This window comes from Rhinopithecus roxellana, chromosome 11 (assembly GCF_007565055.1).
Source record: "Rhinopithecus roxellana isolate Shanxi Qingling chromosome 11, ASM756505v1, whole genome shotgun sequence".
In the NCBI taxonomy this organism is placed as follows: domain Eukaryota; kingdom Metazoa; phylum Chordata; class Mammalia; order Primates; family Cercopithecidae; genus Rhinopithecus; species Rhinopithecus roxellana.
Genome location: NC_044559.1, coordinates 70,534,785 through 70,551,314, shown reverse-complemented (window position 1 = coordinate 70,551,314; position 16,530 = coordinate 70,534,785). Strand labels below are relative to the sequence as shown.

Below are 16,530 nucleotides of genomic sequence, written 5' to 3'. Positions count from 1 at the left end.
ATCCAAAAGCAAATGCAACAATAACAAAAATAAATAAGTGGGACCTAATTAAACTTAAAAGCTTCTGCACAGCAAAAGAAATAATCAGCAGAATAAACAGACAACCCACAGAGTTGGAGAAAATGTTTGCAAACTATGCATCTGACAAAGGACTACTATCTAGAATCCACAAGGAATTCAAAGAAATCTGCAAGCGAGAAGCAAATAATCCCTTCAAAAAGTGAGCAAAGGACATAAATAGACAACTCTGAAAAGAAGATATACAAATGGCCAACACACATGAACAAATGCCCAACATCACTAATAGAGAAATGCAAATTAAAACTGCAAGGGAATACCACCTTACTCCTGTAGGAATGACAATAATTAAAAAATAAAAAAATAACAGATGTTGGCATGGATGTGTTGAAAAGGGAACACTTTTATAACTGCTGGTGGGAATGTAAACTAATATAACCACTATGGAAAACAGTATGGAGATCCCTTAAAGAACCGGCCGCGGTGGCTCATGCCTGTAATCCCAGCACCTTGGGAGGCCAGGGCAGGCGGATCACGAGGTCAGGAGATCGAGATCGTCCTGGCTAACACGGTGAAATCCCGTCTCTACTAAAAATACAAAAAATTAGCCGGGCGTGGTGGCGGGTGCCTGTAGTCCCAGCTACTCAGGAGGCTGAGGCAGGAGAATGGGGTGAACCCAAGAGGCAGAGCTTGCAGTGAGTCGACATTGCGCCACTGCACTCCAGCCTGGGCGAGAGCGAGACTTCGTCTCAAAAAAAAAAAAAAAAAAAGAACTAAAAGTAGAACTACCATTCGACCTAGCAATCCCACTGCTGGGTATCTACCCAAAGAAAAAGAAGTTGTTATATGAAAAAGACACTTGCATACGCATGTTTGTAGTGGTAGAATTGGCAGTTGCAAAAATATGGAACCCATCTAAATGCCCGTCAACCAATGAATGGATAAAGAAATATACACGATGGAATATTACTCAGCCATAAAAAGGAATGAAATAATGGCATTTGCAGCAACTTGAATGGAGTTGGAGACAATTATTCTAAGTGAACTCAAGAATGGAAAACCAAATACTGTAAGCTTTCACAAGTGGGAGCTAAGCTTTGAGGATGCAAAAGCATAAGAATGAGATTAATGGACTTTGGGAACTTGAGGAAGAGTAGGACGCGGGTGAGGGATAAGACTATACATTCAGTAAAATGTACACTGCTTGGGTGACAGGTGCACCAAGATCTCAGAAATCACCACTGAAGAACTTATTCATGTAACAAAAAACCACCTGTTCCCAAAAGCTATTGAAATAAAATAATAATAATAGTAAACTCTTCTTTGGGTTTGCATTACCTTTAGGGTACATAAACAGGATAAGCAAATAAGGTATTGTATGATTTCGCTCTGCTGGGATATATTGTTTCCCTAGACATAAATAGAAGTTTGTTTACTTCTTAAAGAGGTTTATTTTTTTAAGATGGCTTTAGTGAGAGATGTCATTTACATACCATTCTGTTAATTATTTAAAGTATACAGTTCACTGGTTTTAGTCAATTCATAGACTTGGGCAACTGTCACCACATTCAACTTACAATATTTTATCACTTCTGCAAAAAACTTCATATGCATTAGCAGTCCCTGCCAATTTCCTTCCAAACTCCCTTTCCCTAGGGAACCACTAATCTATTTTCTATCTCTACGGATTTGCCGCTTCTGGACAATTCATGTAAATCGAATTGTACAGTACAATGTGTGGTATTTTGTGACTGTCTTCTTTCATTTAGTTTCATGTTTTTAAAGTTCACCCACGTCATATAAGTCAGTACTTTGTTTTTTATTGCCAAATAACATTCTATTATATGGATATACCACATTTTGTTTATCCATTCGTTCATTGATGGACTTTGGGTTGTTTCTACTTTTTGGCTACTAATAACTGTTATGAACATTTGTATACACATTTCTGTGCAGGTATATGTTTTATTTCTGTCAGGTAGATTCCTATGTGTGAAATTGGTAGGTCCTAGGGTTAAGTTTATGTTTAACTTTTTGAGAAACTGCCAAAGTGTTTTTCCAAAGTGACTTCACCCTTTTCTTTAGTTATTTAATTTTTCAAAAAATTATTTAAGTAGGTTTTGGGGTACAGTTTTTTTGTTGTTATTGTTACATGGATGAATTATATAGTGGTAAATTCTAAGATTTTAGTGTATTCATCACCTGAGTAGCGTACAGTGTACCTAATATGTAGGTTTTTCAATCCCTAGCCACCCTTCCCACTCTTTTCCTTCCGGGTGTCTAAAGTCCATTATATTACTCTGTATGCCTTTGTTTAGTCATACCTTAGTTCCCACTTGTAAGTAAGAACATATCGTGTCTTCACCATTCATTTTACACTCCCACCAGCAATTCATGATGGTTCCATTTTCTCCACATTCTTGAAACCTTTGTTCCTTTTTGTTTTTCTGCTATAAGCCATCCTAGTAGGTGGCAAGTAGCATCTCCTTGTGGTTTGATTTGCCTTTCTCTAATGATTAATGATGTTGAGCATCTTTTCGTGTGCAATATTATTGACTACATATGTTTTATTTGGGAAAATGTCTATTCCGTCATTTTGTTTTTAATTATTGAGTTGTATATAAATCCATCAAACTTTTGATTTGCAAATATTTTTTCTAATCTGATTGTCTTTACGTGATAGTATTCGTTGAAGCCTCCAAATTTTTAGTTTTGAAGTCCAATTTGCTTTTTTTGTTGTTGTTGTTGTTACCTAGGCTTTTGGTGTAAACCATTGCCTAACCCAAACTCATCAATATTTACTCCTCTTTTTTTTGTAAGAATGTTGTAATTTTATCTCTTGCATTGAGATTTAGGATACATTTTAAGTAAATTTTTTGTATGCTTTAAGGAAGGAGTCAAACTTCACTCTTTTGCATATGGATATCCAGTTGTCCCAGCACCGTTTGTTGATAAGACTGTTATTCCCCCAGTGAATATCTTGATACCCTTGTTGAAAATAAATTGACCATAAATGTTTTCCATTGTTTCATATTGTCTATCCTTATGCCAAGTACTACACTGCTTTGATTAATGTTGCTTTGGAGTAAGTTTTGAATTATGAGTCCTCCAATTTTGTTTTTTAAATTTTATTTTATTTTATTTTATTTTTATTTTTATTTTTATTTTTTTTGAGACGGAATCTCGCTCTGTCACCCAGGCTGGAGTGCAGTGGCCGGATCTCAGCTCACTGCAAGCTCCGCCTCCCGGGTTCACGCCATTCTCCTGCCTCAGCCTCCCAAGTAGCTGGGACTACAGGCGCCCGCCAACGCGCCCGGCTAGTTTTTTGTATTTTTTAGTGGAGACGAGGTTTCACCATGTTAGCCAGGATGGTCTCGATCTCCTGACCTCGTGATCCGCCCGCCTCGGCCTCCCAAAGTGCTGGGATTACAGGCTTGAGCCACCGCGCCCAGCCTTATTTTATTTTGAGACTGGGTCTTTGCTCTGTCATCCAGGCTAGAGTGCAGTAGCATGATCATGTCTTACTGCAGCCTCAAATTGCTGGGCTCAAGCAGTCCTCCTACTTAAGCCTCCCAAGTAACTGAGACTACAAGTGTACACCATTCACACCCAACTAGTTTTTAAGTTATTTCGTGAAGACTGTGTCTCACTTTGTTGCCCAGGCTAGTCTTGAACTCCTGGGCTCAAGTGATCCTCCTGCCTTGGCCTCCCGAAGTGGTGGGATTGCAGGTGTGAGCCACTGCACCTGGCCTCAACTTTGTTCTTCTTTTTCAAATTTGTTTTGGCTATTCTGGGTCCCTTTTGTTTCCACATGAATTTTAAGATCAGCTTGTCAGTTTCTGCAAAGAAGTCACAAAATGAGCAACTAATATGGTGATTTACAATCCAGGAAAAGCAGGAGCTTGCTTTTGCTTATCATTCTGTCCTCCTACACCTGTTTCTTAGTTTTCTTTACATTAAAAAAAAATTGGATACTGTTTTGCTACATATTTACATGTTTTTAGGTTGAGAATGTTAACTTTTTATTACAAATATCTTTGCTACCACACCTGGCTTATTTTTTATTTCTTATAGAGATGGGGTCTTGCCATATTGCCCAGGCTGGTCTTAAACTCCTAGGCTCAAGCAATCTTCCTGCCTCAGCCTCCCAGAGCACTATTATTAAAGGCATGAGGCACTGTGTCTGGCTGCACTGTGTTTTTTAAAAAACGATATGTATGCTTTAATTAAAAAATACTTACTGCTAAAGAATACTAGTGATCATCTGAGCATTCAGTGAGTTGTTTCCTTTTGCTAATAGAGGCTCTTGCCTGTGGCTGCTGATTGATCAAGGTAGTGGCTGCTGAAGGTTGGAGTACCTGCAGCAATTTCTTAAAATAAGACAGCAATGAAGTTTGCCACATTAATTTACTCTTTTTTAAATGAAAGGTTTCTCTGGAGCATGTGATGCTCTTTGATAGAATTTTACCCACAGTAGAACTTTCAAAATTGGAGTCACTCCTCTCAGATCCTGCCTCTGCTTTATCAAGTAAGTTTATGTAATATTCTAAATCGTTCCTTCTCATTTCAACAGTGCTTACAGCATCTTTACTAGGGGTAGATTCCATCTCAAGAAACCACTTTCTTTGCTCATCCATAAGAAGCCACTCTGAAGCCAGGGGCAGTGACTTTTGCCAGTAATCCCAACACTTTGGGAGGCCAGGGTGGGTGGATCGCTAGAGCTCAGGAGTTTGAGACCAGCCTGGGCAACATGGCGAAACCCCGTCTACAAAAGAATACAAAAGTTAGCCAGACTTGGTGGCGCACACCTGTAGTCCCAGATACTCAGGAGGCTGAGGTGGGAAGGATTGCTTGAGTACAAGAATGAGCCATGATTGTGCCACTGCCCTCCAGCCTGGGTGACAGAGCGAGACTCTATCTCAGTCAGCCAATCAGTAAAACAAGCAAGCAAGCTACTGTTCATCCGTTCAAGGTTTATGTTTGCAGCAATTCAGTCACCTCTTCAGCCTTCAGTCTTAATTCTAGTTCACTTGCTCTTTCCACCACATCTGCAGTTACCTCCTCCACTGAAGTCTTGAATTGAACTCCTCAGAGTCATCCATGAGCGTTGGAATTAACTTCTTCCAAACTCCTGTTAATGTTGATATTTTGACCTCCTCCCAGGAATCTCGAATTTTCTTTATGCTATCTAGAATGGTGAATTATTTCCAAAAGCTTTTCAATTTACATTGCCCCAGTCCATCAGAGGAATTACTATCAATGGCAGCTGTATGTAGCCTTGCAAAATATATTTCTTAAATAATACAACTTAAAAGTTGAAATTACTCCTTGATCCATAGAACTGCAAAAAGGAATGTTGTTAGCAGGCATGCAAACAACATTAATCTCCTTGTACATCATCAGTGCTCTTGTTAGGTGACCAGGTGAACTGTCAGTGAGCAGTAATATTTTGGAAGGAATCTTTTTTTCTGAGTAGTAGTTCTCAATGGTGGGCTGAAAATATTCAGTAAACCATGCTATAAACAGATGTGCTGTCATCCAGGCTTTGAGCCCAGGCAGAGTAGATTCAGCACTTTTTTTTTTTTTTTTTTTTTTTTTTAGACAGGGTCTTGGCCTGGGCTGGAGTCCAGTGGCATAATCATAGCTCATTGCAGCCCCCAACTCCTGGGCTCAAGCAATCCTCCCACCTCAGCCTCTCGAGTAGCTGGGACTACAGGCATGTTCCACCACACCCAACTAATTTTTAAATTTTTTGTAGAGACAGGGTCTCACTATGGTGCTCAGGCTGTTCTTGAGCTCCTTGCCAAAAGTTGTCCTCTGGTCTCAAGCAATCCTCCCATCTCAGCCTCTGAAAGGGCTGGGAGATTCAGCGTAATTCTTAAGGACTCTAGGACAGATGAGTGAGTATTGGCTTCAACTTAAAGTCACCAGCTGCATTTGCCCCTAACAAGAGAGTTAGCCTGTCCTTTGAAGCTTTGAAGCCAGATACTGACTTCTTATCTCTAGCTATGAAAACCCTAGGTAGCATTTTTTTCAGTAGAGGGCTGTTTCATCTACATTGAGAATCTGTTGTTTGGGGTAGATACCTTCATCAGTTATCTTCTGGATAAGTTGTTGTAGCTTCTACAACAGCACTTTCTGCTTCACCTTGCATTTTAGGTTAAAAACAACATCTTTCCATAAACTTCTGTTAGGGTCTATGAACCAGCCTTTGCTAGCTTTGCATTTTTCTTCTGCAGCTTCCTCATGGTGATGCTCAGCCTTAATACAATTGAAAAGAGTCTTATCCTGGATTAGGCTTTGGCCTGAGGTAATGTTGTGGCTGATTTGGTCTTCTATCCAGACCACTAAAACTTTGTTCATATTAGCAGTCAGGCTGTTTCACTTTCTTATTATTTGTGTGTTTACTGTAGTTAGCACTCTGAATTTCCTTCAGGAGCTTTTTCTTTGCATTCATAGCTTGGCTGTTTGGCACAAGAGGCCTAGTTTTAGGCCTGTCTTTGCTTTCAAGATGCCTTCCTTACTAAGTTAATCACTTTATAGCTTTTGATTTAAAGTGAGACACGTGACATTTCCTTTCATTGAACATTTAGAGGCCGTTGGAGGGTTATTAATTGTTCATTGGAGGGTTATTAATTATTAATTGGCCTAATTTCAATATTATTGTGTCTCAGGGATAGGGAGGCCTGAGGAGAGGAAGAGAGATGGGGGAACAGCTGGTCAGTGGAGCAGTCAAGACACACATATTTATCCAATTTGCCATCTTATGTGGCCATGCTTCATGACATCCCAAAATAATCACAGGAGTAACATCAAAGATCACTAATCACAGATCACCGTAACAGATATAATAAGTATGAAAAAATTCAAAAATTACCAAGTTGTAATACAGAGACATGAAGTGAGCACATGCTGTTGGAGAAGTGGTGCCAATAGATTTGCTCAAGCTGCCACAGACCTTCAATTTGTAAATAATGCAGTATATTTGTAAAGAACAATGAAGTGATACACAATAAAATGAGGTATACCTGTGCAGTTGCATAGTCTGCCTCCATACAAGATATCATATTATAGTTATTTTTCTCTATATGTCCTTCCAGAGATATTTTCAACATGCAAATACTGTATATATGTTTATTACAAAATCGACCTTAAACACTTTCTGTTTCTTGTTTTTTCCCCCATAAGTGTAAACCTGCCCTTTGTTCATCAAATACATTTCAAATGATTTTTTAAATATTTTTTTCTTTTGATTTCTGCATGGGAAAAACACTGTGAACACATAGAAATGATAAATATTTGTAGTGGTGAATACCCTAAATACTCTCACTTGATCATTACACATTCTATGCCTGTAAGAAAATATCACATGTACCCCGTAAGTATGTACAAATATTATCTACCAAAAAAAAAAACAACTGTGACATTTCTGAGTTTTAGTTGAAAATGCCGTCCCTAGTTATTATCAGTTACTCAAGAATTGCTACATGTTTTCGGGGACCCTTTTATCATTTCAATCTTTGATACATTTGGAATTTATCCTGACATACGATATCAGGTATGAATACAACTTATTTTTTCCTGATCACTGTTTAATCAGAATAACACCATTTAATAAATAATCCTTCCCATTGATTTAAAATCCCATTATCATATGATAAGTTCTCACATATGTTCCATTCTAAAATATGTTTTAATATCTGGTAGGATGGCAAGGTTAGTTCCACCTTATTCTTACTTTAACTTTCTTTTTTTTTTTTTTTTTTTTTTTTTACATATGTGAACTTTAGAGTTGGCTTATGGTTAAAAACAATTTTTGAGGCTGGGCATGGTGGCTTACTCCGGTAATCCCAGCACTTTGGGAGGCTGAGGCGGGTGGATCGCTTGAGGCCAGGAGTTTGAGACCAGCCTGGCCAACGTGGTGAAACCTCACCTCTACTAAAAATACAAAAATTAGCTGGCCGTGTTGTCACGCACCTGTAATCCCAGGTACTTGGAGGCTGAGGCACAAGAATCACTTGAATCCTAGAGGCGGGGGTTGCAGTGAGCTGAGATCACACCACTGCACTCCAGCCTGGGCAACAGAGAGAGACTCTGTCTCTCCCTACCTCCCAAAAAAAGAGATGGTATTTTTATTATAATCGCACTTTAGCTGTAGATTAAGGAAAATTGATATAGTTTATTATGTTGAATCTTTTTTGAGAACATAGGTGTGTGTCTTAGGAATGTTTTAAAGATACCTTCTTATACATCTTTTACTTATCTAGGTTATTTTCATGTTTTGGGGGGGTTACATTTTATAAATGGGGTCTTGTCTTTCATTACATTTTCTAATGAGTTGTTTGTGTTTAGAAAGCTTATTTTCTGTTTACTAATTTGTATTCAAATGCCATGTCATATATTTTATTATTTGAATTTGTCTTTAATTTTATTTTCCAGTGTACAACTATTATCTTCAGAGTATTTATCTCCACCTTTCCAAATTATTATACCTCTAATTTCTTCCTCTCTAATTGCATTTACTAGGAACTCCAGAATATTAGATGATAATAATATAAAAGACATCGTGATAAAATATTTTTGTGAAAGCTTCTTATATTTTAAAAGAAGTGCTTTTTCAGTTCTGTCCTTTAAACTTGAGACTAACTCCTGGTAGGTTGAGGTAGATAGTTTTATCATATTGGAAATATTCATCTATCCTTATATTACAAAGAGTTTTCATCAGTAGTGGATGTTAAATTTGTAAAGTGCCTTTTCAGCATCCATTGATATGACTGCGATTTTTTTTTTCTTCTCAAATCTATTAGAATGAATTACCTGAGTAGATTTCATCTTTTGCCACCCTTGTAGCTGGGATAAGCCCCACATGGTCAAGGAGTATTAGCTTTTTAATATTCACTGATTTTTTTTTGACAGGTTTATCATGTTCATTCCGATAGCTATGAGACACAAAATCAGCATTATGGAAGAAGCTTAACAAAAGAAACTATAAAGGATGGTAAGGATTAAAAAATTAATGCTTTTATGATTGAACAGTTAAATAATTCTAAAGTTATTTCAGTTTTAGTTATCATTTGGAAAAGTGATTTGATTCATAATAAATTTTTTTTAAAAAATAATGAAACTTAGACTTACAGAATTGGATTAATCATAAGGCCTGGTTCATAATACATCAAGACCATGGGACTATGAATGGCCCTGTTACATTTTCATTTATTTCTTATTAATATAATTTAAAAAAATAATGAACAGCTGTGTACCAACCATCTAGCTCAATACTGGAACTAGAGGTTGTCTGTAAAATTATTTTGTAAGTAAACATTATAGATCATAGTATATTAAAACTGCTTGTTACATGAGAGACTTTAAAATATGTGTTATAGCATGTAATGTATTTTTATTGAATTTTTCCATGTGTAGTTGAACTATGTAAGTTTCTAGAGCTCTACATAATGAATAATTAAGTGGCATTAAACTGATTTAAATAAAATCTGTTAACATACATATATGCTTCTAAAATATTTATGGCCAAGATATTACAAAAACAACAATATTCTAGATTCCTGGAAATAACATTATATTACACGTTTATTCTTAGCTCTGCTAAGATAGTTAGAGAAGAACTTATGCATAGTGTAAAAAGTTTGTAGAAGAATTCTTATTTTGTGTATAGAAAGCAAACATCCATAGCATGAGCTTAACAATTAGTGTTTGCCTTGGAGTACTTAGTCAACAGCAAAATAACTTTCAGATGGGCTATTTAAAAAATATTTTCCCATGCTACTAATTCAGTCATACCTGAACGTATCTTTTAATAGTTTCTGTCCCAAATTGGGGGAACAAGTTATTAAAAAGTAGAAATCAAATTATATATACCTATAAATTCCCAAGTATGATAAACTAGGCCTAGTTTTGAAAAAGTCCTAATAATCTGATAGGTTAAAACATTTAAAGGTCTCAATTTTCAATAATATACCTAACCTGGAAAAGCGCTATTCCCAAAAATGAGCTGAACTTTTTGGAACAATTGACTTAATCAATATTATTAAGAGCAAATGAAAATTAGTAGAGTTATGGTTTGGTATTTGGTAATGGTACCATTAAAAAATAATTAAATTTGACTCTAGGTTTTAGTTAGCTCTAAATGAGATTCTAACAAACAAGTTTTTTTGTGTTTTTTTTTTGTTTTTTTTTCCAAGACAATCTTGCTCTATTGCCCAGGCTGGAGCACAGTGGCACGATCTCGGGTCACTGCAACCTCTACCTCCCAGGTTCAGGTGATTCTTGTGCCTCAGCCTCCCAAGTAGCTGGGAGTACAGGCATACGTCACCATGCCTAATTTTTGTATTTTTAGTAGAGACAAGGTTTTACCATGTTGGCCAGGCTGGTCTTGAACTCCTGACCTCAGGTGATCTACCCACCTCTGCCTCCAAAAGTGCTGGGATTACAGGCGTGAGCCACTGCGCCCAGCCCGAACAAGTAATTTTACTGTAAAATTTCTCACAATAGCAAATAGAGCAAGTCTTGGAATCCTATTTCTTTCTTTTTTTTTTTTTTTTTTTTAGATGGAGTCTAGCTCTGTCACCCAGGTGGGAGTGCAGTGGCATGATCTCGGCTCACTGCAAGCTCCGCCTCCCGCGTTCACGCAATTCTCCTGCTCAGCCTCCCGAGTAGCTGGGATTACAGGCACCCGCCACCATGCCTGGCTAATTTTCTTTTTTTTTTTTTTTGTATTTTTAGTAGAGATGGGGTTTCACCGTGTTAGCCAGGACGGTCTCGATCTCCTGACCTCGTGATCCGCCCGTCTCGGCCTCCCAAAGTGCTGGGATTACACGCGCGAGCCACCACACCTGGCCTGGAATCCTATTTCTTAAGAGAATATAGTGAGAGAAGTAAACTATCAGTCTACGTGTAATAAATTTCCTTTTGTCTAAATAGGACATTTCATATCATGTTAGTGTAATTTAAATGTTTTCTAATAAGAGCATCTTCACCAAAAATTAAGCTGAGGTCAGATTTCTATATCAGACTAGAATTCTTAGAATTCTAGGATTAACTGTTCACTTAATTATAAGGGATGATGGGGAAAATATTGGAGAATTCTGTGATGAGTTGACTTCCCAAATAATAGTTATTTCATAATTTGATTATAATGCTCATATTTTTCTTTTTTATAGGAGTCTCCAGATTTTTTCATAATGGGTATTGCTTAAGAAAAGATGCTGTTGCTGCCAGTATTCAGAAGATTGAGAAAATTCTGCAGTGGTTTGAAAACCAGAAGCAGCTTAACTTTTACGCAAGTTCATTACTATTTGTTTATGAAGGTTCATCTCAGCCAACCACTACAAAATTGAATGACAGAACTTTGGCAGAAAAGTTTTTGTCCAAAGGACAACTGTCAGACACAGAAGTACTAGAGTACAATAATAACTTTCATGTGTTAAGTTCCACAGCTAATAGAAAAATAGAGGCTTCAGTGGGCAAAAGCTTGTCCAAAATGTATGCTCGTCACAGGAAAATGTATACAAAAAAGCATCACAGTCAGACTTCATTGAAAGTTGAAAATCTGGAGCAAGACAATGGATGGAAAAGCATGTCACAGGAACATTTAAATGGAAATGTACTTTCCCAACTGGAAAAAGTTTTCTACCATCTTCCCACTGGTTGCCAAGAGATCGCTGAAGTAGAAGTGCGAATGATAGATTTTGCTCATGTGTTCCCTAGCAACACAATAGATGAGGGATATGTTTATGGGCTAAAGCATTTAATTTCTGTACTTCGAAGTATTTTAGACAATTGAATTCTCTGTTACAGTCTTTTTAAAGGGTGGGCCAATCATAATGAAGAGGAGCAGTCAGTATTTCTGCACCTGTAATGCTGTGTAAAAAATTTGTATTGTGAGTTGACATTTTATTTGTCTTTATACTTTTGGAAGAAAGGTTAACTTTTTTATAATCTTACTCAGGAAAACTAATTATTTGTTCATTAGAAAACTATGAAGAATAAAGAAACTTAGGAATGTTAAGCAGGGAATGTGGTGGTACGTGGCTTAAACATCTTTTTTGGCTCAAGCAAAATGCAAACCATTATTCAGTCATTAAGAGTTTAGTTAGCTTTCTGTAGCCAGTTCATGAAATCTCTGTCCACCCAGCCTTGACAATGAGCCATATCTAAAATATTATGTTATTAGAACACCTATCAAAATCTCAAAAGCACAGGTTGATGTCCTTAGTATTGCTATGTATGAAGTTATTAAAACTGGAGAAAATTCTACTTCAGAAATAAGTACTGTTTAGGTTTTATATTAAAAGTTCAGACCAGCGTATCAAAGGGTGCTTCTTAGTGAAATGATTTAGAATCGTTGCATTCCAAAAGCAGATTTTCTCTTTAATTTTTACATCTCTCTCTCAAAATATTATACTTCATGAAAAAGACAATTGATGTGGATGACAACAACAAAGTCTTGAAATTAAGGGCACACTAATTGTTCTTACCCGGGTTAGGGGAAGAGAGATGTTATTTTCAAGGAACAAAATATTTTATTTTACAATCTTTCATTCATGAGAAAATTGGAATATAAATTTATTACATTGTGAAAAGTATCATAAACCATATACCTTTTTATCTAAATGCAGCTTCAAAAAAGTAAATAGATGAAGTTTTATTTCTCCTCTAAATAACTTGAATTTTTTTCTTTAAAAATATATGTATTTTTATGTCCCCATTTAGTTAAGCAGTAGTGTAAATGTTGTTAAAAGCAGTTTCTCAGAATTATAGTAAGCAATGAAAGACAGTATCTAATTAGGTTGTTATCAAAAATACCATGTGTAAATTAGTCCCTAGTATAGGGTTTGGTGCGTATCTCTATTCATGCTTCTATTTCACTCTTATTCAAAACAGTTTTATATTATGTTGAATGGTGAAATTATAACTTAATTTCATGGGGACGGGGCAGTGCTACTGTTCCTGGAAAAATTAGATTTGTATTATTTTTGTTTCACACCCACCACCTTAAAAAAAATCAACTAGTTGTTTGTCATTGAAAACATTTAAAACTTTGAGTCTTCAAATACATTTGATGTTAATGCTGTCATTACTTGCACTTCGATTCACTAATAACATTTCTAGGTAGTTATCAGTTTTGTCATAGTTCTGGAAAATATTTTGGGGTTGTAAATTGTTTCTCCTCTTTTTCTTCTAGAGTTACAAATTGAATTTTTAAATCCGAGCGCCTTTGTTGTGGTGTGGAGAAAATTTCACAATTTTATGTTTATTTTACCTTCTCAGCCTTCTCTGGGGGTACTTTGCAAATACCTGAGTCCAAACAGAAGTACCAACTAAATGCTCTATGAACTCTATCCTTAGTAAATCTATTAAACCTGAATAACTTAAAAGATCACGTGCATTTTGTAATAGCAAAATTTGATTTTAATTTTTTATTTAGAATTGGTGTAATTATCACAGGGACTTCCAATTTTTCTTCACTTTTCAAATGGATATTGGCTATAGTTTTATGTTTTAATGGGAATGAATTTCAAGTGATAATCAGAAAATTTTTAGTTTTACTTTTTTCTTTTACAATATGGATTTTGTTGTTATTTGGATAGTGGTTCAATAAATCTTAAGTTCAGATAATTAAACACTATTTTGAATCTTAACAAGATACTGAGGCTTTTTTTGTATGGGATTATATCAACCTATGTACAATGAATTTAATAAACTTAAGTATTATCAGATTTTTGCACATTTTAGCTCAATAAAATCTGAAGTAACTTCAAGATTTTTTTTATCTGTATTTGGAAATATAATTTTGTAAAATCAATGTCTTACCCTTTTGATAAAATAGATCAAGTTTTGTTTTTAATAAAGCAAGAAGCCCTCTTATCTGTTGTTTTTCAGGGAAGGGATTAACATTTAATTCTGTTTGTTTACATTTGTTATTGTTATCCAATGCTCATTTTGTGTTGCTTTATAAGAAAGCTTAGGTCTAACAGAATAAGTATCTGTTTATCTAATCTACATGTGACTATTTTAGTCTCTCTCAGTCACTTATTGTTATGCTGAAATTTACCACTGTGGGGATGAATGATCACTATTCACCAAGCATATTTGAACATGTAAAGGCTTAAGAAATAAGCATATTAGGGATATAGTTTGGGTAAATAGGATTCTCATAGTTTTTTTCCCCTATGAAACAAAAGTAATGATTTTAGTGTATTTCTTATGAAATACACTCATTTAAAAAGGACTTTAAGAAATTGTGGATATGAATAATACCTTTCTCTAATAAAAATTTAAATTGTATAATAGTTTTGTAATAAAGTATTTACATGAATTGATATTTTAATATGGATGGACATTGCATAGATTCAAGTAAATTAAAATCAATGATAAATGCTAAATATTTTATCTAAATAGTTTTTCAAGAAACAGTTATGAAAATGTGTATATTAAATGGCTCTGATGTGGAGCTTGTGGTATTTCAACTCAGTACTCATTATTCTTTGTTTCGTGTGTCTGGAAAGATTGTACTTACTTTTCCTCTTTACACTACAATTTGCTCTTATGGGGCTCTAAACTGTTCAACTGAAGAACCTTTGTCTGTATTTTGATTGAGCATAATTTAGTATTTTATGATTTCCAAGATGATGTTCTTATGTCTATCAAGTCTGTGTATCAAATTTATAACATCATTTAAGAAAAAGGAATTTCCGTAGACCCTTCAGTTGAAATTTTTTGTTTCACGCAACTGAAAATACATTTGTTTCTAGGGGTTGGAATATTGTAGAAGATGTAGGATGAAAGAAAACGATAGAACAACGGAAGAATTCGGTTTGTGAAATTACAGGAATTGTGTCTACTATGGTAAAGCATTGTCATCATTTTAGTACATTTTCTCTTACTAGTTTGACATTTTACATGTTAAAACTTGTTTTGCTTTAAAAAATGTTTACAATGCTTACCTTTTTTCTCCGGTGCCTTTAGTCTTGATTTGATATGTTTGTACCCTCAGTTATCCTTTCTATTACATGTTTTTGATGTTTTCATAGCCTAGGAAACATCTATTCCTTTTGAATAATTGTCAGTCTGATTATCTAAAGAGGTAACAATTATCTGTTACTGCTTTGGAAAAACAAGTAGGGTTGTCTTTGGAGGCCAGGCTTCTTAGTTCATTCAAAAATATTTCTTGGATTAATGCCATGTGTTAATAAGCATTTTTAGCCCCCAGTATTACAACTGTGAACCAAACAGATAAAAGGCCCTAACCATTTTCAGCATTCTCTTTGGATGAGGTGGGATTGGGGACTTAATTAAAATAGACATATAGAAAAATAAGCATCTAAATATTAAGTATGGGGTTGAAATGAAGCAACTAACAATAGTTGAAGTGAGAAGTAATATTTTGCAGTATTGTAACCTCTAAGTTTGGGTAGTAGTTACAGATAGCATAAAAAAGCCTTAATTTTTCACTTTCCTTGCTGGCAAAGGTACATTTATTTAGACTGTCCGTTTAAAGTAATGAACATTGCTCTGAGAAACATTCCATTACATATTCCCAAGCAAATGAGCTGCATCTTTACTATATTTTACAATTTAGTACAACAGTTTTAGGCCTCAATCTTAACATCACTGTTATTTTAAATTTGGCAATGAATATGAAATTACTTTTGACTTACAGACTGATTATATTACTACTTTGAAAACACATTAATTTCTTGGAAAAGTTTGGAGCCTCTATCTTTTTTTGAGTTAATATTTAAGTTCTCATTACTTATATTAATAGCCTGTACTAAGTGAAAATATTATTCATGCAAGTAAACAAGTCACTATAGGCTTTCAAGACTTTTCTTTAATTTTAGATTTTGTCATCATTGAGGTTTAAATTTTTTACCTATTGTCCACTTAAAATATATATTAACAGTTTGTGAAGTGAAATAGTTTTAAGTATGATGTATGATGCACCTGCATATAAATGAAAATGGCGTGCACAAAGACACTTTACTATGGGAACTGTACTGGAAGATTTATGAAAGCATGTGAAATTGCACCTAAAATTGTGTTATTAGTGACTATGAGCAGCAATGCTAAATTTATTGTACTTGATGAATGAATGTATTTAGTCTAGTCATAGTTGCTTTGGTTTAAATGTATAAATGTCTTTAGGGTTTTTTTTTTTTAATGTGTTTGTAATTTGTACTATTGTGGGAGTATACTTGGACTGCAGGGGTTATTGTCAATGTGTGATTTGTGTTTTTATTTTATAGAATCATCTAATGTGATATACCAATTTTTATAAGTGATATTTACATAATTCTAATAACTGTATATTTGACAACCTATTAAAATGTTTTGCATTGGAACTTTTTTCATTAATTGTAACATGCTAACATGGTGGTTTGAAAATAACTCATTCATTCAACAGATATTTGAATGTTATGTATCAGAAACTACAGGAATCATTGGGGGATCAAAGATGACAAATTGCATCAGTAGAAATTCCATAATTTCAGA

At 35.1% G+C, this 16,530-nt stretch overlaps 1 protein-coding gene across 2 annotated transcripts in view; it reads left to right on the top strand.

The window, feature by feature from the left end:
* IPMK (inositol polyphosphate multikinase) overlaps positions 1-16,379 on the top strand; it is a 78,746-nt gene extending 62,367 nt beyond the window's left edge. For both annotated transcript variants that reach the window (XM_010367506.2, XM_030941053.1), the window contains exons 5-6: positions 8,935-9,016; positions 11,196-16,379. In XM_010367506.2, coding sequence (XP_010365808.1) covers positions 8,935-9,016; positions 11,196-11,818 — 705 coding nt within the window. In that variant the 3' untranslated portion in view covers positions 11,819-16,379. The remainder of the gene's footprint in view (positions 1-8,934; positions 9,017-11,195) is intronic.
* The last annotated feature ends 151 nt before the right edge of the window (positions 16,380-16,530 follow it).